This window comes from Odontesthes bonariensis, chromosome 14 (genome assembly GCF_027942865.1).
Source record: "Odontesthes bonariensis isolate fOdoBon6 chromosome 14, fOdoBon6.hap1, whole genome shotgun sequence".
NCBI classification, from domain to species: domain Eukaryota; kingdom Metazoa; phylum Chordata; class Actinopteri; order Atheriniformes; family Atherinopsidae; genus Odontesthes; species Odontesthes bonariensis.
The window spans coordinates 28,600,604-28,622,359 of NC_134519.1; the positions used below are offsets into that span (position 1 = coordinate 28,600,604).

The 21,756-nt window shown below is 40.5% G+C and overlaps 2 protein-coding genes across 2 annotated transcripts in view; both read left to right on the forward strand.

The window, feature by feature from the left end:
- Positions 1–4,845, forward strand: part of gpr158b (G protein-coupled receptor 158b) — a 91,937-nt gene extending 87,092 nt beyond the window's left edge. The window contains exon 13 of the mRNA XM_075483899.1: positions 893–4,845. Coding sequence (XP_075340014.1) covers positions 893–1,867 — 975 coding nt within the window. The 3' untranslated portion in view covers positions 1,868–4,845. The remainder of the gene's footprint in view (positions 1–892) is intronic.
- Positions 4,846–8,092: 3,247 nt separating this feature from the next.
- LOC142399306 (annexin A13-like) lies at positions 8,093–17,905 on the forward strand. The gene is made up of 11 exons (XM_075483900.1): positions 8,093–8,218; positions 8,967–9,042; positions 9,673–9,767; positions 9,858–10,028; positions 11,705–11,738; positions 12,030–12,109; positions 12,591–12,659; positions 13,926–14,027; positions 14,173–14,248; positions 14,346–14,458; positions 16,664–17,905. The coding sequence occupies exons 1-11, from the start codon at positions 8,204–8,206 to the stop codon at positions 16,781–16,783; spliced, it is 951 nt and encodes a 316-aa protein (XP_075340015.1). The 5' UTR covers positions 8,093–8,203; the 3' UTR covers positions 16,784–17,905.
- The last annotated feature ends 3,851 nt before the right edge of the window (positions 17,906–21,756 follow it).

Below are 21,756 nucleotides of genomic sequence, written 5' to 3' on the forward strand. Positions count from 1 at the left end.
TAAAAAAAAACAAAACTGTTTTTTGTTTTTTGTTTTTTTATTGACAAGGGTAATGATAATTCCACTCACAAGAAATTGTTTTGTCAGTATCTCTCCACAGATTGCTGCAGCATAATGAGCCGGCAGCTGTGTCTAATCTTTCAGAAGTTCTCTCAGAAGTTTGGTTCACCGCAGCCGGCTGTGGTCTGATCCTGTTTTCCAGCTAATAGTTTACACAATAGTCATCTACGAGGATATGTTTACTAAAGAAAAAAAATTCAAATGGGCTTTTTTTTCTTTCAAACATCTGTTACTCACTTCCACTAACTCTCAGTGGTTCTGAGAGGGAAAATCTAGAAGTAAGGAGCCTTTCAAAGGAGCCCAAAATGAAGCATTTGCTTGTAGAACAGGTCTCTATTTCCTTTGAGTATGCCATGGATGGGTGTTTCAGGACTGCTTTACCAGAGGTGACAAAGGACTGATCCTGCTAAGAGACAGACAAATGGTGCTGAAAAAAGAAACCTGCTTGGTGGAGGTAAAAATATCCATCATATCAGCTATAAGATACAGGAAATCAGCATTAAAACCTCTGCTGGCACATCTGGAGCACATGAACCCCATAATGAGGAAAACTGCAGCAGAGTATGAAATCACATGAAAGAGCTACAGGGAGGGTATCCGTAATGATCTAAAACAGCCCTCATGCCCCCTATAAAGTAATGGGTGAACTGTTTATCTTAACACCTTCATTGCATAATAAGCCAAAATCATGGCTCTAGATTTTTTCCTGCTTTTTTAAGATTCTTTTATGAAATATGATGGATTCAGTTAAACCTAACATTGAAAAATAAAAAGTGATTTGCCTTCCTTATAGTTAGCCGATTAACTGATTGATCTGCTCTTTATGTAACAGGTGAGTGGGAGCCAGCCATCCATTTGCTCTGAGACTGGGAGGAACCTTTATGACGTTTCTGAGGTTTGTCCCTGGGAGCTGGAAGAAGCTCAGACCCCCTCTGAGACAAAGAGCCAGAAGCACGTGTCCATTGCTCCTGGAGAAACCATCACGGGCCGGCGGGGCAGCAGCAGCTCGGGAACCGCCAAAGCCAGTCGGTCCCAGCAGAGGCAGAAAACCGGGCAATCGCCCTCCAACAAACGCCGCTCCAAAGATAAAGGGGGAGAAAGGGAAGAAGGGAGGGAAACGAGGAAATCCCGGCCCCCCAGGTCACCTCTCCCCCTCAAGCCGGATGTGTGCCCCTGGGAGTTTGATGAGCAGCCTATGCAGGGAGGAGATTCAGATTCCATCTCTCCTGACCGAATCCGAAGGAAGAAAAGCGTCACACCCACTGATGGAAAACCAAAAACGCTCCACTCGGACCACTCCAGGTCCACAGGGAGCCTCCTACAGCCTCCGTCTCTCATGGTGGAAATCTGCCCCTGGGATTGCAGCAGCCCACCCTCACCTAAGCAGGAGAAGAAATGCAACAGTCCCTCCACACACAAGAAGAAACGGAAAGGCTCCTCATCATCCAACCACAGGTCCGAGAAGGAGAAAGGGAGGGAGAAGAGCAGAGAGAGACGGAGCTCGTCCAGCAAGCCGCCTTCAGAGAGGAGGCGGGTGAGCCAGTCGTCTGAGTGTGGCGGCTCGGTTTCAGAGCGGCGGAGAAGCTCAACGAGAGACGCAGAGGTGACAGAGATCAGGAGGTTGGAGGTTTCCTCCCGGGAGACCGAGCGCTCGCACAGCAGCTCGGCTCAGACTAAAACATCACCTGAGAAGAAGAAAGAGAGCTCTTTGCGCACTAGTTACAAGCCTGCAGTCGTCAGCAGCGCAAAAATGGTTGATGTGTGCCCCTGGGACTTTCCAGAGCAAGACTCAGGCGAGAGGGCATGATAACTGGTGTGTGGATTTGATCTTTTTGTACTCACAGACTGAGAGCGCAGAGAACAAAGCAAAGATTGTATATATTAAGAGGGCTTCTCTGGGTCACCTTTGTGAAAAGGATATTGAAGGAAAGAACCATTTATCCCGCTGTCCAAACACGACCACTTGCACACCACCAAACATCTCATTGTTACATTGCAGTGAATGCAACCTTGAGGTCACTTTCAAATACTTTTTTTTCTTTCTGCACTTTTGCTTGCACATTGCATAGTTTGTATGTTTCATCACATTTAATACAACAAGGACATTTGTAAAGATTCATATCTGTATTTACCAGCAGAGCAGACAATCGTTCATCCCAAAACCCAGCGAGTTCTTGACCTGAGCTCACTGAAAAGAGTATATTTTCTGTTAGTTACTGCTGATACTACAACTCTGTATAAACTGCGAATGATAGCAGAATGCAGTGATGTGAAAATTGAAATAATATTTTATTCACAGTAGAACACAATACAAAACATGCTTGCTCATCTTGATATTGATGGAAGCAGCAAATGTCACAGAAGCTGGGAGAAGGTGATGTTTACCACTCTGACGCATCCTCTCTTCTTTTAACGACAGCTTCTAAACATCCAGGAACTGCAGAGACCATTTACTGGATCTTTGGGAAACAAAAGTTGTCCCATTCTTGTCTGAAATAAGATTCTAGCTGCTCAAGATGTTATAGGTGCAATGTCTTGCTGAAATGTGCAAGGCCTTCCCTAAAAAAAAGGCTTCTGGATGGGAGCAAATGTTGCCCTAAAACCTGTGGGTACCATTCCGCATGGATGGCGCCTTTCCAGACGAGCAAGTTGCCAGTTCTAAAGGCATGAATGTACCTCCATACCATCAGATATGCAGGCTTATGATCAGAGTGCCAGCAACAAGCCGGATGGTCCCTCTCCTCTTCAGTCCAGAGGATGTGATCCATGATTTCAAAAAAGAATTTCAAATTTCGATTTGTCCGACACACAGCACACTTTCCCACTTTGCCTCAGTCCCTTTTAAATGAGCCTTGGCCCAGAGAAGACAGCAGCTTGTCTGGATCATGTTCACATATGGCTTCTTCTTCTGATGATACAGCTTTAACCACCATTTGTGGATGTCAGACTGAACGGTGTTCACACACAATGATTTATTAATATCCTGAGAATTATGCAGTGATTTCCATGACAGAATCATGCATGTCTTTAATGCATTGCTGCCTGAGGCATCCAGTGTTAATTTGTAGACGCTGCTTTTTGCAGATTGCCTCTGAGAGACTCTACCTCTCTAAGCTGCTCTTTTAGAGCCAGTCATGTTACTGCACTGTTGACAATTGAACTAATTAGTTGCAACATGCTCCTCCAGCTCTTTGCTTACTCACTTACTTTTCAGCTTTTTGTTGCTCCTGTCCCAACTTTTCCCGAGATGTGTTGCTGTCATCACATTAAAGATGAGCTACAGTAATATTTTTCATAATAATAAAATGTCTCACTTTGAACATTTTTCCTATGTTCTACTGTGAATAAAATGCATGTTTACAAGAGTTGAAAATCATTTTCTTTTTCTTTTCATTTAACACGGCGTCCCAACTTTTTGGGAGCAGGGGTTATACGTGAAGCTGCAAGTCAGTTTCGACTTGGAGTACGAGTTGCTGAAAACAAACGGGGGAATAAAGGCCTTAGGAATAAAGGTGATACAGTGTGAGCTTTGAGAAGCTGGACCAAAGCCCCAGACACAGCCTTACCTTTAGGCCAAATTGAATATTCATGGCACGAACATATCTGTCGGTTTAGAGAAACATGGGAAAAACAAAGGATGGCACCACAGCTAAAAACTGTTCAGTAAAGTTCTCAGTATACAGTGTGTTTTTCTGAAAAAAAAAACAAAGAAAAAAAAAAACAAGCCGTCGCATGTGGCAAACTATCAAGCATCAAATGACTAAATGTTTACTGGTCAACTTGTACTCAGATATGACAGTGGAACTTTTGATGTCGTGGCCTACAGTATTTGTCTACTTATATTACACATGATGCTTTTTGAAATGATGTGCATTGCTTTTCAACAGTGTACACATGCATTCCAAATGGCAGACAGTCGTGGCTGAGCAACACCGAAATATCCAGGAGGTGGATATTTGTTTACTGTTTGCTCCTTTTGGCCTGCGTCAGACAGTCCTTCATCACAGGCTGGCGTGTATCTGCACATGCACCGAAAACACACAACCGAGTCTTTCAAGGACCAAAAAAAAAAACATGAGCCTGCCTATAGTGGATGATGTGAATAATACATCCCATCCGCTACTTGCCCATTTTCTCTGCCTGAATGCACCCTCCTTCAAATCACACATTGGATGGCTAAAAACACTTAAATGACCCGAGCTCCACTCTGTCTCTCTGGCAGAACACGAGTAATTTATCATTCCGGCATCATCTCCAACGACAACAACAGCATTCAGCCTTTCTGTGCTGTGATCAGCCACACACCACCCACAACTCAAACAGTGCTATCACACACACACACACACACTAGTCAGCTGGGCTTCATTACGGCTGTGTGTGCATGGCAGTGAGAGTTTGGGGACCACTTAAATTCACCTGAAAGTATAAAACAGGCTACTCATTGCATACGGCATAGTAAACACTTAAATGAGGCTTTCTAGCACTTGGGGTTTTTCAGATATAGATGTATTTAATGTAAGCTGAATGTGAAACATTTGATAAATAAACATGAACCACTGCTCTATAATGTTCACAACGCTTCTTTCTCTCTGATGGTTTGAGGCTGTTTGAGGGGAAATGCCATCATTTCCCCCACTACGTGTATTTTATGCTTGTTATATGGTAAAGTTACAAACTGCTGTAGCATCCACATGGGATTATTTATACTGTACCTTCATATCGTGTTGCATGTACATACGGTAAATAATGTTCTCAATCATGAATTAAATATTTCTATAAAATCCACCTCGTGTTCCTGTTCATTGGTACACCGCTGCCACCGTGTGGAGAAAGAGGGTTATTACCGTGTGTTGACCGTACTCCACATTTCCTCAGGTGAGCCCAGCGAGCACTTAGTGGACTCCAGTTTCCATTAAGTTTAAATTTAATGATGGAATTTGATTAAAAAAAAAGGCATTTTGATCACCAAACTCGCAGAAGAACAGCGCTCCAAAGCTGTGTGCGAAAGTCTTGAGCCACGCCTCATTTCTTAACAGAAATAGACAAATAATGTAGTAATTTACTTAACAAAAAAAAAAACATAAATAGAAATACATTCTATTAAGCAAAAACATATTGTACAATTCTAACCCTTTGTACAATTCTTCAACTCAGCCTGAACCCTCTTAGACAAGCTTTCTGTTATTTCTTTAAGTAGTCTTCAGGAATAGCTCTCCAGGTTTCTTGAAGGACATCCCAAAGCTCTTCTTTGGATGTCGGCTGCCTTTTGTTCCGTTCTCTGTCAAGATGATCCCAGACTGCTTCAATAATGTTGAGGTCCGGGCTCTGGGGAGGATTCATCCTTCCATAAGACCTCTTGACAGCCACCCTTCCATGGAGACCATTGCTGCTGAGGCCTCAGTGAACAGTAGATGGATCAACTGAAGGTCCAGATGCATCTCTCAGGTCTTTGCTGGATTTTTTTCTTCTTTCTTAAGGACATTCCTTTCAGATACTGTTCCTGCTATAGATAGGTTTTTGGACCTGAGACTTCTTCTTCTGTCCTCCACTTGTCCAGTCTATGGACACACTTCAGACCATACTGAGATGTGCCAACTTTTCAGCTAATAGCTCTTTAGGATTCGCCTTGTTGGTGCAAAAATATACTACTTAATGTCTGTCAGACTGTGTTGTCTTTGGCATCCCGAACAAATGCAACTGTAGAAATGGAAGTTGTCTGTTACACGTACACACAACACTATTTCATTCCTTGAGTTATGTTCTTTTTTATCCATGAATGATTCATACATCGGTTTTAAGTGTCCAGTGTCCAAAGAAAAACTTTAAAAGACCTTCACATAGCCCGTCAGACTATTGCTGAAGACCACTTTAAAAAGATTAGAAGAAAGTCTGGCTGCTTGGAAGCAAAATATAAGGACCTAAGCAGATAACCAAAACATTTGTACAGCAGCGTATCCAAGTGTTCTTTTAACATTTTGTATTTAATTAAGTTCCTTTTATGCTACATTTTCTCCCACTCCTATACATCTCAGACTTTCTTCCTTTTAATATACTTATTCTGTTAGCACTGACACAGCTTTTCATTATGTTTTCATGATAAACTTATAATTAGCAGAGTATTTCTGCACTGGAAAATCCCTGTTTTTCAGATGTGAATCCTCCTACAATGAGATAGCATGACAACGTCTGTCAAAAATAATGTGTATAGGTGTATTAATGTTTAGTGTAGACGCAGAGTATATTCCATGGAACTGCTATTGCAAGAGCTGTTGTATTTGAGCTCTCTGCCACAAAAGCATTCAAAAGAGTTTAGTACATCCCTGTGTGATGCTAACTAAAGGTCATGTGATTTCAAAGTGTATCAACTCCCTAAATCTTGTTTTTAAATAAAAATAATTTTAAAAAAAATCATGACCCCAAAGCAGAAATTCATAAAGTGAACATATCTGTGATCAGTAAAACCTTTGGAGTTTTGGACATATATGCTTAGCCTGTTCATATGTCAGCACAATGGCTCCTTACTCTTAAGAGTCTCTGGAAGAGCTTACAAACAACGACCACGAGACTCCATGAAGATCATAATAAAGATGGAAAATGATTGTGCAGTTAAAAAAAAATGTATAGGAACACATTTGCAGCAGTAAGAGGGAGGGATGAGGAGCTACAGATAGCTACACTAATATGCGCTGCAGTGGCCAATCTTATTACATGGCCTTTGTTTCAACGTCAGCTCAGACAGACTGAAGGACACTGCGTAACATCCGCCTTCATGGACAGCATCCAAGAAAAGGCTGTTTACTCTGCAGCACAAAACAGCCTGATACATGAGATTTAAGTAAAGCACTGTGGCTCAGATGGGTTCCAGCCTGTCTGGTGTGAACAGACAGGGGCCAACACAGTGAATGTTTGGCCCTGACAGTAAAGCACAAATGTCGTAAAGTGACGCTCTGGGGCTGCATGAGTTCAAAATAGGTGCTTATCCATGAATGCTTGGGTGACCAGATGACTTCCAGCCTGCAGACACAAAATTCATGATCATCAAAGAAAAAATATCCAATAAATATAATGGTGCATTTAAGCCATTTATGCATGGATTTACCTGTATTAAACAATAAAATGTAGGATAAAAGTAGTCTAAAGTTAAAGTGCACACTATTTATTATTTTGTGAATTAATTCAACGAAGCTCCTGAAGAATATTTGCCTTTGAAATATGTGAAAGGTTTAGACAAAGTGCAACATAACAGTCATGTTAAAAATAAAAAGATACGCTGTCTTTCAATTTATTAATTATCTGATCATCATCAGTAAGTATGAGCGCCTCTATAAAAGCAGAGGTTTTGTCAGTTTGCTGGGCTGAAGCATTCAGGTGTGCCAAGGTGGAAAGACATCAGCAATTATCTTAGAGGAGCAATTGTTGCTGCCCAGCAATCTGGGAAGGGTTCTAAGGTAATTTCCAAATAATTTATAGTCCATTATTCTACAGAGAGAGAGATTATTCAGAAGTGGAAAACATTCAAGACAGCTGTCAATCTTCCCAACAGTGGACGTTCCAGCAAGTTCACCCCAAGGTCAGACTGTGCAACGCTCTGAGAAACTGCAATAAAAAAAAACAAGAGATACATCTCAGACTCTCCAGGCCTCAGTTAGCATGTTAAATGTTAAAGTTCATGACAGCACAGTTAGAAAAAGACTGAACAAGGGTTGCAGGAGAAAGCCACTTCTCTCTAAAAACAACATGGCAGCACAGCTTAGGTTTGCAAAGTTACATCTGAACAAACCACAAGACTTCTGGAACAATGTCCTTTGGACAGAGCAGACCAAAGTGGAGATGTTTGGTTATAATGACTCAGTTACAAACAGGCAACACGGCACCAAACTGCAGTCAGGCTCAAAACATGTGCAAATGTCGCACATGGAAAAAATAAATAAATAAATACTTTGGTAAATAAACACCAGCTAGTCAGTGCCAACCGCTGTTATCTCTGGTGCCTCCACCTGACCGCGCTCCATCCGCGGTGACGTCACCTCCGCCGCAGCGGACGGGGCTGAGCCCCTGCAGGAGCAGCCCATCCCGCATCCACCAGCACACACGCCAGGCAGCTCCAATCCGTCACCTCACAGCGGGGATAATCGTGACGAACATGGGCAACGTGCAGGTAAGAAAAGCGATTCTTTTTTTTTTTTTAACTCGAACTACAGCTCCCAAACACACTGTGAACGCGTTCATTCCATTTAAAGGCGCCGTTTTAAAGCTGAAAAGTTTGCAGCATTGAAGTCATAGAAATCAGCAGGGAGGAGAAGCTCACCGAAGTGTCAGAGAGTGACACAGACAACGTCCAAATGGACTTAAATGTTGTTACTTTTTTTCGGGAGATGAAAAGGAGACTTTTTGAGTGAATTGGCTGCGCGCAGGCCGCCTGCGTCGCCGCTGGCGCAGTTAACTCGTGCGCAGGGAGTGTGTCCTGGTGGGGCCCAGGAGGCAGCAGAGGGGGGAAACAGGGGACTTCTCAGCAGTCAGATCGATAAGGCCGCATTGTGTTCAGCTTAGGGCAGGAGAGGAGAGGAGAGGAGAGGAGAGGAGAGGAGAGGAGAGGAGAGGAGAGGAGAGGAGAGGAGAGGAGAGGAGAGTGTCTGCTGCTCCATGACTCAGCGATCACACACAGGCGGCACCCAGCCCCAGACTTAAATGCCAGGATGCAACACAGAGCTAATCCTTTACACAACCTCGCCCTGTAGTCTGGCTTCAGAGCATAACAACTGAAGCTTTATATCAGCCTATTAACCAGTCTATGATTAAAGATTTAACTTCCTCACTCCTTGTTTACTTTTAGGTCTTAGTGAAATGCTATAGATCTGATTGTTAATAATAATGTTCATTCTTATTGCCCATGTCTTGTTCTCTAGCCCACCATAGTCCCATTTGAGGAATTTGATGTCACAGCTGATATAAAAGCTATTCGAAAAGGATGCAAAGGGTTAGGTAAGTACACACATTTTCCAGGTGTAGCTTTGCATTATGCTCTTTCTCTTAGATACAAATTCCTGTGATCTTTTAAAGTGGTCTTGAGCAGTAGTTTTCCAGACCTTAAAAGCTTTTCTTTGGACTTTGGCTGCTTTTTCACTCATTTTCAGTCCAGCTGACTGTTTTCAGTTTTTGTTCATCAAAACCACTTAACTCTGGCCTCTGAATCCTTCAGGCATCAAAAAGGGACCCAACTCAAGGGATGAACAAGTGTTGTGTCGGAACATAACAGAAACAACTTAGCAAAGACCCGAATTTAAATGACATCTTTTGGCAATTTGTCACAAGCAGCCCAATTTCCTCAGCCCCATCTATGAAAAATACCAAAGAGAACACCGTTTGACAGACATATCAGGGTATTTTTGTACCTAAAGGTGATTCCCAACAAAGATGTTGATGAAATTGAAATTCTGCATATCTCAGCATGGAGTGCAGTTTGTCCTAAAAAATTGAGGAAACTGGACAAGTGGAGGACAAGAGAAGATGTAGCAGGCCTTAAAAACTATGTTTGTTAAGCCTTTTTGCTGTGATGGAAAAAAAAACGTCTTAAATCAAACCATTATGATGATCATTTCTTTTGTTTTCCAGGCACAGATGAAGAGGCCATTATTCAAATCCTGGCCAATCGCTCTGCAACGCAGCGCGTGGAAATCAAACAAGCCTACTTTGAAAAGTATGATGACGTGAGTACCCGCCCACCTGCCTGTCTTTGTTTTCTTTTGCACACACACACACACACACACTGATCCTTTGAGCTCTGTGTTATTTTTCAGGAGCTGGAGGAAGTCCTGAAGAAGGAGCTGACAGGTAGTTTCGAGAAAGCCACCATTGCCATGTTGGACGCTCCTCAAGTCTACTTCGCCAAGGAGCTGAAGAAGGCCATGAAAGGGGCAGGCACGGACGAAGCCGTGCTGGTCGAGATCTTGTGCACCGCCACAAACCAGGTGTGTTGATTGGCGGTACTTGAAGGTTAATCACGGACCGGTGCATTGTGCCTCTGCTTTCGTTCACTCTGGAACTCGGAGCTGCGGAGCTGAGGCTCAAGTCACAAAACGATGGTGGGAGATTTGACTTGACTGCATCTGTCAAAATGCAATGTCTTTCTCTTTGGAAAACCACGAGGACATTTTCAGTCACACGGCTTGGAAGTCTTTGTTTAACTTGAGTTAATCTCTTCGCTGCTGTTCAGAGTTGAAGCTCTGAACAGCAGCGAAGTTTCAATAAACTCAGGTTAACACCCTACAGTATTTCTTTTAGACACACGAATGCTTTAATAGAAGTTAAGTTAACTGCGAGCACTGTGGCCAGCACTTAGTATGAGTTTTATTTAAAAGGGAAGTTTTAAGCTGAATCTTAAAAAAGTAGCCTCCTGAACCCAACCTGCGAGTTGATTCCACAAGAGAGGAGCCTCATAACTGGAAGCTCTGCCTCCCATTCTACTTTCAAAGACTCCAGGCACCACTGGTTAGTCTGCTCTTTGAAATTGAAGCGCTCAGTTGAAAAAAAAACATGGTAATATGAGGTCTTTAAGACATAATAGAGTTCAATTATCGGGGTGAGGACCCCGGATGTCTGGGAGGGGCTCAGAGTACAGTTGACATGTGGAGGTGTTCTGGTCATAATGTCAGGGCAGACACAGGTTCCTGTTGGAGAGATTACGGTTGGCGTATAGGAACACCTCAGTTCAATGACTATAAAGTCTATTAATTTCTAATAAGATGGATGGATGGCTGGTTGGTCCCCTTGGGTAAGACACTGTACAAACTCACACTGCCCCAATATGTTTATTGGTGTGTGATTTTAGAGAAAAAGTGTTGCATTCTGTATATAGATCATACGTACACACACACACACGAGAAATTCATGTAAGGCATCTTTTAGAACCAAGACAAGGTTAAAAAGGAGTTATTTCAATGTGGATTATTTAATGTACCATTTTGTATGTGAGAGGAATTCTTGATTCTGGATTTCACATGCAGCTAGGAAGGATAAATGAGAGGCTAAAGCTGGAGAAATAATAATCTTTTGCAAGTTCTTGCTTCCGCCTTTTGGATTAGCTAAAGGCTTTTCAGAGAACTATCTGCTCATTCTAATAAGGTTACATGTATGTGACCTCCCTGATTTCATCTGGCATAGATACCATGAAAGTCATCAGCTTAGCAATGGAAATGTATGCGGTCCAAGCACAGAACCCTGTGGAACTCCATAACTATCACTGGAATGTGGAAGACTCATCATTTACATGAACAAACTAGAGTTTATGTTAACCAGTTTAAAGCGGTTACATCCATCCCAGTGACATGTTTGATTCTCTGTAATAAAATGCATATAAAAGTGATGATGTCATTTTGTGAATGGAATAGCAAGCCTTACGAATGCATCAAAGCTAGAACACCAGACAAAACTTTAGTCTGTAGAGAAGAGTTTATGAATGCCATGGTTGAGAGCAGCGCTGCATTTTGTTGTCAGAATACGGAACAGGTCATATTTGGGCCTTGAAGTTTCGGAGAAAAGAAGAAAAAAAAAGACTGTGAGATGAGCATCCTTGTTTCTCAGATGTAATTGTGAGATGATGCAAGATGTTCACTCTACTGAGCTCCATTTTCATTTTCCCCCACAGGACATCTTGAGCTACAAGGAGGCATATGTTCAGGGTATGTTTTCCTCTTGCTAAGTCATAAAAAAGCAATCTGATGTTATTTTTTTTCCTAGAAAATGTGGCCTGTTAACCAAACTGGGAAATTCTTCTTCAATTATGTCATCATGGTTCAATGACTCACTTGCCCCTGTCATTCTGTCTGACTTGATCCATGTTGAGGTCAAATTTCACTCAGTATAAAATCTGTCGTGGGGATTTCCACATAGGTATTGAAAACCTGTTTGTGAGTTTGTGAGAAGAGTTTGATCAGCACCAGACTGAACTAATTATGTATCTCCCCCTGCAGTGCTTGAGCATGACCTGGAGACGGATATTGAGGATGATACCAGTGGAGACGTGAGGAACCTGTTGATGTCACTGCTGCAGGTAGAAAACTGATGAATATTTCCAACCACTTTCTGCACTTTTAGCACAGCTGCTTGAATCTGGAAGGAAGCTTTGAGGAGAAACAGAAATGAGCTTTTTTTTTTTCTCCCATAATGACTCGCAGAATTGTGTTGTGCTCGCCCACTCGGACATTTGTCAAATTGTTTGGCATGTTTAGGCCTTTATGCCATCTCCAGCTCTTTCCCTGCCGCCCCCACCCTTTTCTGCTTCCTCTCTTTTTCCTTCCTCTGAAAAAACAGACAAATAGTGTGACTCATGTTCCACAGCAATGCCATTCCAATGAGCTTTAGTGGTCTTCAGATATTTCCCATTAATGTGGAACAGATGATTGTTATCCCATAAATGTTTAATGTTATTTTTGTAATCCAGTCTCTTTGGTTGAGCTTGGCAAGATTTTTCCCTCACGCTCTCGGCTCGCCCACTCTGAACCTCACACTGCTCTCTCGTGTTTCTATTACAGGCGAGCAGAGATGAGGGCTACGAGGTGGATGAAGCTTTAGCCGAACAAGATGCTGCTTCTTTGTTTGAGGTGTGTTCTCAGACAGGGGCTGTGCTGAATAATTCCTCCAAATTATGGGCCAATGCAAGTTAATGCTGTTCTTCATTTAGTTATGCAAATGTCCACATATTGATATCATAGCTTTTTTTTTTTTTAATGGTGTGCTGCAGCTTTTATTACAGCATTGTAATATCATCATCTGGAAATGTACAGCTAATGAATCAAATTTCATGTTTCACGTTTTCAGAACGTACTAAATAACAAACAAGCTCACTGTTAACAACTTTGATGTTAGCATTTAGCTCAAAACACAACTTTCTTCCTCAGTTAAACCTCACAGAGCTACTGTCATGGCTGTTGCTACTTGTCAGAAAGAGACTGCATGGTCACCATCCAAAATGTAATAACCAAAGCTAGATAAGTAATACATACATACATAAAGCTTTAGGACGAGGTTGGCTACGGTAATCTAAATTCACCAATTTATTCTAGTCAAGATGTTTTTGCCTTGTGGTGCACTGATAAAGATACATTAGCATGTTTGTTGACATGCTAACGCTAATGCTTCTCGTTAAAATTTGTAGAATGTATGATAATATTCGTCTAAAGTTAAAGTGCACACTATTTATTATTTTGTGAATTAATTCAATAAAGCTGCTGCAGAATATTTGCTTTTAAAATATGTGAAAAGTTTAGACAAAGTGCAACAAACAGTCATGTTAAAAAAAAAAAATACACTGTCTTTCAATTTATTAATTATCTGATCATCATCAGTTAGTGTGAGCACCTCTATAAAAGGAGAAGTTTTGTCATTTTGCTGACAATTCTTCTCTTCTTATTCTAGTCAAGTTAACAAACATGCTAACGTTTTTGCCTTGTGGTGCACTGATAAAGATACATTAGCCTGTTTATTGACATGCTAATGCTAATGACATTAGTCAACCTCATCCTGAAGCTTTATAAGTGTACTGCCCACTACTGGGTATTCAAAGGTGGAATATTTGATTTTGCTTTATCATCACAGACACACAAATATACCAGAAAAATGCATCCTTTTTAAACACTTAAGAAATTTCCTTAAATCCCTTCCGCAGTTCCATTCATCATTGTAACACAGAGGAAGCACAGTTCTAGCTTGCAGCAGTTCACTTAAAATTTCTTACTATTTCTGTGAGAAATGATGACCAAAAGTGTGAAATAGACACTTATTCTCACTCAAATGTAATCAAATGTCATCCATTTTGATTTCCAATACTGAAAACTGAAACAAATGTTGTTCGCCCTTGTATTGACCAGGCAGGAGAGGGCAGGTTCGGCACAGACGAGTCAACCTTCACCTACATCCTGACACACAGGAACTACCTGCAGCTTCAGGCCACCTTTAAGGCCTATGAGTCGGTACGTACGAATAAAGTGTTACAGGGGAAAAAAATACTTTTGTAGTTTTCATATTGCTGAATTGTTTTGGTTTTTTTTGGCACTCTTGTTATTCATATTTATATTATTAAGTGGCTCGATTGTGGATTAATTTGTTTTTCTTCAGCTTTCGGGAACAGACATTTTGGACACCATTGACTCTGAGGCCACAGGAACTCTTAAGGACTGCTACATTGCCCTTGGTAAGGAGGAGCATGCTCATGCAAAAGTCACTTAAATCTCAAATCTGTTATCAGTTCTTTCACTAACACCTGCTGTAATCCTGTGTGCGATTTATAGTGAGGTGTGCTAAGAACCCCCAGCTGTATTTTGCCAGACGTCTCAATGCCGCGATGAAGGGATTGGGCACGGATGAGGACACACTTATTCGCATCATCGTAGGCCGCTCTGAGGCAAGTGTGTTTCCAGGTCTCAGTGTGTAATTATGCTCTTGAGATGGTATTACAGGCATTATTGTGAAACCACAGGTCTACGTTACACAATAGCCAGCCTCAGAAACGGTGTAATTGAAACATTTTTAAAAACAACAAAATTCTGAAATATGCTTCTTGTATTCCAAATATAATTCACAACTAAAAGGTTTATTGAAAACAAAACTGAATGACATTAATGAGGGCTTAATGAGATCCTGTTAGTGCTTTGGTAAACCTTTACAATGAGCCAGCAGGCTCGACTGCAGGATCTTTACCCCCAAAGTGGACTGCAAGCATCATCAATGCACCTGTGCATTTCCTGCTGTGACTACTGACTAGAACGGTGTTGGAACTGTCCACTCATTTAATATACCACCGAGTACTGAGTCAGGCTTCTTGTAATGATGTTCAAAATATAGACCCTAACATTTCATCTCCTACACAGTGCACCTCAAACCACATACCAGAAGTCGTGCACAGAAGCTGTCCACTCTTATTGCCCTTTAGTTCCCTGAGAAGCGAACTGCACAGGCTATTCCACTATATTAAGTAAGATTGCAAATGTAGAATGCAGAAAAGTTCAGCTCAGAGAGCACTGTGAACTGTGTCAGGAAAAACTGATAAATGCTTTTTTACTTCAAGTAAGTTGAGTAGCAGGATGATCGTGGTTCATCTCCCTTGAGATCCTGAGTAAGAAAAGAAAATAGTGCTAGAGTGCTTAGTTATACGGCTTACACACGTCTTAGTCGTAGGATTGAATGTTTTTGAGTTAAGATTTTCTAATATCCTGAGGAAAACAAGCTATTGCTAACATTAAGACTAGCCTATTAGAAAGCTAATCTTGCTATCTTAGAAATGCTGACTGTCAGCTATCTGTGCTAGAATAACAGATATCTCAGGTGATGGGGAGACCCCTTCGTGCATGGAAAGAGTCTTGTGACTATCGTTGATGCTGCAGGATATGACATGAATAGATGAATTATGTTGTTGTGATTTTCTTAACTATTGAGCGTACCTGAACACAGTAACTTCTCAGACATCCCAACACTGAAACGGCTCCTCTGCCTGAGCCATTGGAGTTTAAAGAATGACTGATGAAATACATACATGAACCATATTTAAAAAATTCTATTTGTTTATTCTTAACTGTGAACATTTTAGGGGATACGTACAGCTCACTTTTGAAATATTTGTGCACGAGCCACAACGATGAGGCCACCATAGCTCCAAACACAGATATTAACAAACAGCTGTTTTGTTTTGACATATTTATTAGCTTTTTGTGGGTAATACATTCATATCAATCAATCTTTATTTGTGTAGTATTTTTCATTCAAAATTTGTAGCACAGAGGGCTTTACAGAAGTAGTAAAAGCAACAAAGATATAATAAAACAGCCGCACCGGTCTGAAGTTTAGGAGTTAATAGGAGAGCAGCGTCTGAAGACCTGAGATGCTCTAGGACGTTCATAAACCAAAAGCAAATCGGATAAATATTTTGGACTATAACTATAACCATTAAGAGCTATTAAGAGAACAGTAAAAGGATCTCAAATTCCATCCGGAAACGCACAGGAAGCAAATGCAGAGAAAACTGGTGTAATATGTGCTCTTTCTTTCTTTCTCTAACTGTAACGGATCAATGTTCTTTGTAGAAAAGGAAAGAAAGAAGAGCATTATCATCTTTATCTATATATTATATTTAATCGGGGCATTAAAGGTTATTATGTAGTTACAGCCACAGTCCATGCCATTGTAGGTAGATATAGGAAAACCAAAAATAGTTTGGGTCATGCAGCTTTTTGTCAGTTTTGTGGCATGAGATGCTAATTCTGGTTGTTAACCAACACCAGCAGACCTGTGCGGTTTATGCGACACCAAATTGGGAATATCTGGCATTAAGATATCAAGCTGTACTCAGGTAGTGTAGAGCTGTTGTGCTGAACAGATGTCACAGATGTTCTTAATAAAGTGGTCGGTGGTCCAAAAAGTTGAGTTTACCAGAAACGGAGACCTGTGCACACATTCATTCATTTTTTATTCTTTTGATCTGCGGCTTGCTAAAACTGTTTTTAAAAAGAGAAAAAAAAAACAGTCAAAGAAGAGCTTAGTTATCAGCAGGTTAAATGGTCTTTTTATGAATGTCAACTTCAAGAGGGTTTACAGTTTGATCTTCAACCCACAGATTGACTTGGAGACAGTGAAGGACATGTACCTGGAGAAGTACGATGTCACTCTGAAAGATGCCCTGGACTCTGAGTGTGGCGGAGACTTTAAGCGCCTTCTCATCGAGATCCTGCACTGAAGCATTTTTACCTTTCTCTCATTGGCCCTACTTAACCATGACATGCTACATGACCCGGTCATTCCTCTGTGCTTACCCTTCGCACAGGGGGTCACTCATTCACTCTTGCCTTTCTCACTCTCAGAGACACTCAGCTCTCTTTGCAGCACGGACCAAAAAAAAACAACTTAATGTTTTACAGTTCAGTGTTTGACACGTGGTGAACTTGCAGTTTTTTAACACATACTTTTTTTGTCAAGAACATGATCTCAGTGAAACGTCTTTACACTTTTAGACCATCTTTCAGTGGAGGTGCATTGAGTATTTGTCGTCATTTTAACAACTTTATGGTAGCCTTATAGAACTGTTACTTACAGAACTGTTACGGAGGTTCATAACATCATGGCATCCTACTTACATCTTATCCAAAGAGATATGAGTGAACTCCTTTTAGTCATTTGGGGTTTTTTCGATCAAAGTTCACCATTTGAAGCTTATTTAACACCTCTAAACATAAAGCATGTAAAGCTTTCTATCGTCTGTCGTCCGCTAACTTCACTGCTAGCCTCAAACACATCTGTCATAGAATTAGAACGATGCACAATTTACTTTCTGTTGCAACACTTAAGTGCCGAATTATCATTTGTAATCCCCTATATATGAATACCTTAAAGTAATTTATTATATATGACAGTAGTACAACCTTTTTATCAAAGGCTCACATGCTTTAAGAATTCAATTCTGGCTTTATGTAGTCAGAACCCTTTATGCTAATAGGGGTTTTTAATTTTTCCTTTTTTTTTTCCCTAATCACAGCCCGCAAGCTGCCTTGCCCTCACATTTGGAGACACCGTTTGGTCATTTCCTGTTGTTTTTCAGTGACTGTATTGTAATATTGTGGAATTGTTTGTTATTGGAATTGTAATCCCTAAAGTGCAATCTATGAAAATAGTCACACTGTGTGTAATCAGATATTTAAGCTCTGACTAATTTTATTTCAAACTAAAATGAATAGTAATTAGTATAATATACTGTTATATTGTCACATAGCAACTCTGTCAGCAGATACATTTAAAGGACATTTGCTATCTTTACAAGTACACGGTATATATGAAGTGTTAATAAATTTTAACTCCACCAGAATTGATTTATTTCATATTTCTTCCTGTAGAGGGCAGTGTTGTGCCATTTGTCTGTGCTTACATTTTAGAAGAATGGAAATGTTTGATCAAATCATGGCTTTTAAATCATATGTGGTTGAAAATGTTCAAACATGTATAGCCCATAATATTTTGTGATTTACCACACTGTATTGAGCATTATGATCATTTCAAATTGTAGGTGTCGGGATTTCCTGAAATTGTTACTATTCTATATTATTTGTGTTGGTGGCCTATAATTCAAGGCTACCCACCGGTTGGTTTCTATAGCATTTACCTAAAAACAGTTACTTCGGAGCACAAAAACTGTGGGACATCTCTGGATAAGTTCAAAGTGGGAAGAAAAGTTCAAAACAAGCGTGAACAGTTTCCAGATGTGCTGACACCATCGGTCGAATTTCTCACCTTTGCATCGGTTGGGCTTCTTTCTCAAGACTTCTCACGGCTTCTTTAATGATCCTCGTTCGTCTCATTGTCAAGGCTCTGAGTGCACCTGCTCTCTGCACATTCACCTCCCAGCTGCCTGTGGAGGTTTAGAGTCCACGCATTTATGGACACAAGCTTGATGTGCGTAACTGTCACTTTAAAAAGAAATAAGGGACTTTCAGTGACTGATGGGGCAGGGGGAGCAACACAATACTAAAGAACAAACTAAACATCTTTTACAGAAATAACATCCCCACACATATAGTTCATACCCAGTTAAAAATACATATGTTTTTTTTTTTTTTTTTCCTCCATCTGTACTCTATTACCCACAGTACTAATGTGCTTGGCCCAGTGCTCATACCAGGCAGAGCTCCGCCGTCTGTGCGTTGGGGCTCTGACCTTTTTCCCTAAAATATTTTTCCCTCTCAGACTACTATAACTCATCCAGCCAGTCACTCACTACCCTGGAGGAGGATTCAGTTTGTCACATGACGTGCTCTCTTTCTGTTGTCTGGTTATTCTCTTTGGCCTCCCATCTTTGATTTTGACAAAATTCGAGCATGCTTTGTAGAAAAAGCTCATGACCCATGTTGCACGTGTTTTATTCATGGTAACGCTTTGGTCAAGAAACTTTGAGCGAGAGAAACTTTGACCTCGAGGCTCCAAACCTACATAATAATGTCACTGATCCCTGAAGAGTTATGATTTATTAACTAGTCTACAGCACACACAAACCTGGAAGTTATGACTTCAAAGAAACCAAATAATGACATCAAGTGTTCTGCTGGTTTTCATATAAAATGCCCAGGATCAGAGTTTGCTTTTTGATCTTGTGCCAAAGCGGTAAAGTACTCTAAGACTAACTGGTGGAAAGAAGGAAGGCCATTAGCAAGTTATCTGCCCTGCTAATATAATTCCAACTGTTCAAGTTCATGATAAAGGACCTCTTTCCTTTGATGAGTAATAGGAAACACCTGCTGGCTTCTACCAGGAGCAAATATGTTTGATTTAGTCTCCACATTTCTGAGGCCCGATGTGAGAGGCGCACACAAGCTAATCAGCTCACCTTGTTTGAGAAATTTGGGGTGAAGCTTGCTTTGTTCAAATAAGAGCATTCCTGGCAGTAGAGGAAACTTTTCTTAGATCATATCAGATTTTATTGATGTTTCACTATTAGAATTCTAATTCGTCTTAAATTTGCTGAAGAATAGCCGTGGATATTTACTGGATAATAACTGTACTAACTCTGCTAAAGCAATTTTAACAAGCAGCAGTGTCCTATAAATTGACACTATTCCTGCTTCTCCTCTTGAGAGTGCTCTCACTTTGGAAAATCAGAGACAAATTCTCAAAGGGGGAAGCCAAGCTAAATGCTCATTTTACACAAATGTAAAAAATTCATAGCAGTTCAGCGAATAGCTATATTGTGGATTTTTATAACACACGTCTTGCATGAGACAGCAAGAGCATCTGTGTTGCGATCTCCATGTGGCAACGTAAGCCATGTCCATGGACACAGTCTGTGTAACTGTATGATGCAGAAGTGAGGAGGCATAAAAAAAATATAGCTTTTAGCTCAGCACGCCCCTCAGGAAACCGTATTCTCCAAACTGCAAGTGTTCAGACTGCTGTCTACTGGAGATAATCCCTGACAATTTATAACTACTTTATACTACACGACTTAATAAAAATGATACATTTTAAAAACAGTCTCAAGCGATGCAACTAAGCATTTATGCTATGTTAGCCAAGATTAGCCACCATGAGCTTTGTCATATGAAGCCATTGTGAAGCTATAGTCTGAAGCTAGAAGCCCTACATGTGCTGCAATTAGCATAGCAGTGTGTCATCATTAAGGATTCTAATTTCCACAAGTAAGAGGAAAAAAAGTTGCTTTGTCTTGTAACCATTACTTTTAAATAAATAAAAAAAATATGAGTGCACTTCATGCTACACAAAGCAGAGTCCATACACGGTTGCACCACAGTAATAAAATCTGGAAAAACAAAACTTTTTATTGGGTTTACAGGAAAAGAAAAATTCAAATATACACTTTATTGTAGATTACTTTGGGTTAACACTACCTAGGTGCGAAAGCTTTAATATTTAAATAAGTAGTTTAATTGCTGCAAGACCTTAGTGACTCTCTTGAAGTCTATATGTGCAAGGTGGTCATTAAACAAGGCATGCAGAAGATATTCACAAAAGAAAATGGTGGCTAACATGAAACATATGCTCTTAAAAACCACAACTTTTGAATGCAAACCAGCCCCAGCAGAAAATGCTATAGTCGCAATTGGAATGATCTGAATGTCCTTTGGCATCAGCAGAGTAACTGAATTATATAAACAAAAGACGAGCAAATGAGAAACATGACATTTTGAACACCATGAAAAGCAGACAGCTCAAGTATGAGAAATTATTTCCATAAAGATGCAGTCAAATAATAGCTTTTTAGAGCCATTAATGCACTAATGATTCTTAACCATTAAAATATGACTGATGTGTAATCTTTCATACCTTTTAAGTACTCCACGGTTGATTTAAAATGGCTGTCAGAGTGAAATAAACTAAAGGTTTCTCACGTCAAAATCAATCAGAAATAAGCAGAGAGTTACTATTGTTAAGGTGTGTTCACAGGAGGATGGATTTCCAGGAGATAAGAGTGCTGGTAACCAGCTACACCAACAACTACTCTACTACAATATTGTTGCAGTACTACATAGGTAGAAGGAAACAGCTGGATTTTGCCCTGACTTTTGGAGCTTTACAGGGAACTTAGGTTTCCTGATGTTTGGTGTGTAACGCTGCACAGGGGAAGGCGCAGTATGGTGCTTACTGCAGTTTGGAGGATTTATGGTTCGCTGCATACAAAGAACACTCCTGTTCTTGATTGGCAGCCATCAAAGAAGCACTTGATGTGGGGCTTATCGTCTGAAATCAATCTTTTGAAAATGCTACAGAAAAAAAAACAACCAACGACTCAGTCAGAAGCTTTTAAAACACAACTATATATTTCCCAGTTGGATATAAAGTTGCAGTCTGGAGATAGCTTTACTCATCAGAGTCATAGGGAGCAGGAGAAGCCATATAGTCTCGAATTTTTTTAAAAAAAAGAATCACAAAGCGTGTTGGTGCTTATTTACTAGCTTTTGGACAGAATTAACAAACTGGACCTTTGGTGATTAGATAGTCTTAAAGATGCTGGTGTATTTATTTTGTTACTTATGGAAAAGTCAGCTTAGACGTTTCTTTGTTTCTTTCCCATCTGGAACCAAGAGAGTGACATTAGATCATTGCATAAATGGCTTAATATCTGGTCTTCTGAACTTGAGAACACATACTGATCAGCTACAACATTAAAAACCAAGATCCAAAAATGTCTGTGACCAATTGAGGCACAGG

What these genes read in the sequence shown, in the direction of transcription:
- LOC142399306 (XM_075483900.1), top strand. An exon ending in ACTTTGAAAAGTATGATGAC is followed by an intron (nt 9,768 to 9,857) that starts GTGAGTACCCGC and finishes GTTATTTTTCAG; the next exon opens with GAGCTGGAGGAAGTCCTGAA. An exon ending in TGTGCACCGCCACAAACCAG is followed by an intron (nt 10,029 to 11,704) that starts GTGTGTTGATTG and finishes TTTCCCCCACAG; the next exon opens with GACATCTTGAGCTACAAGGA.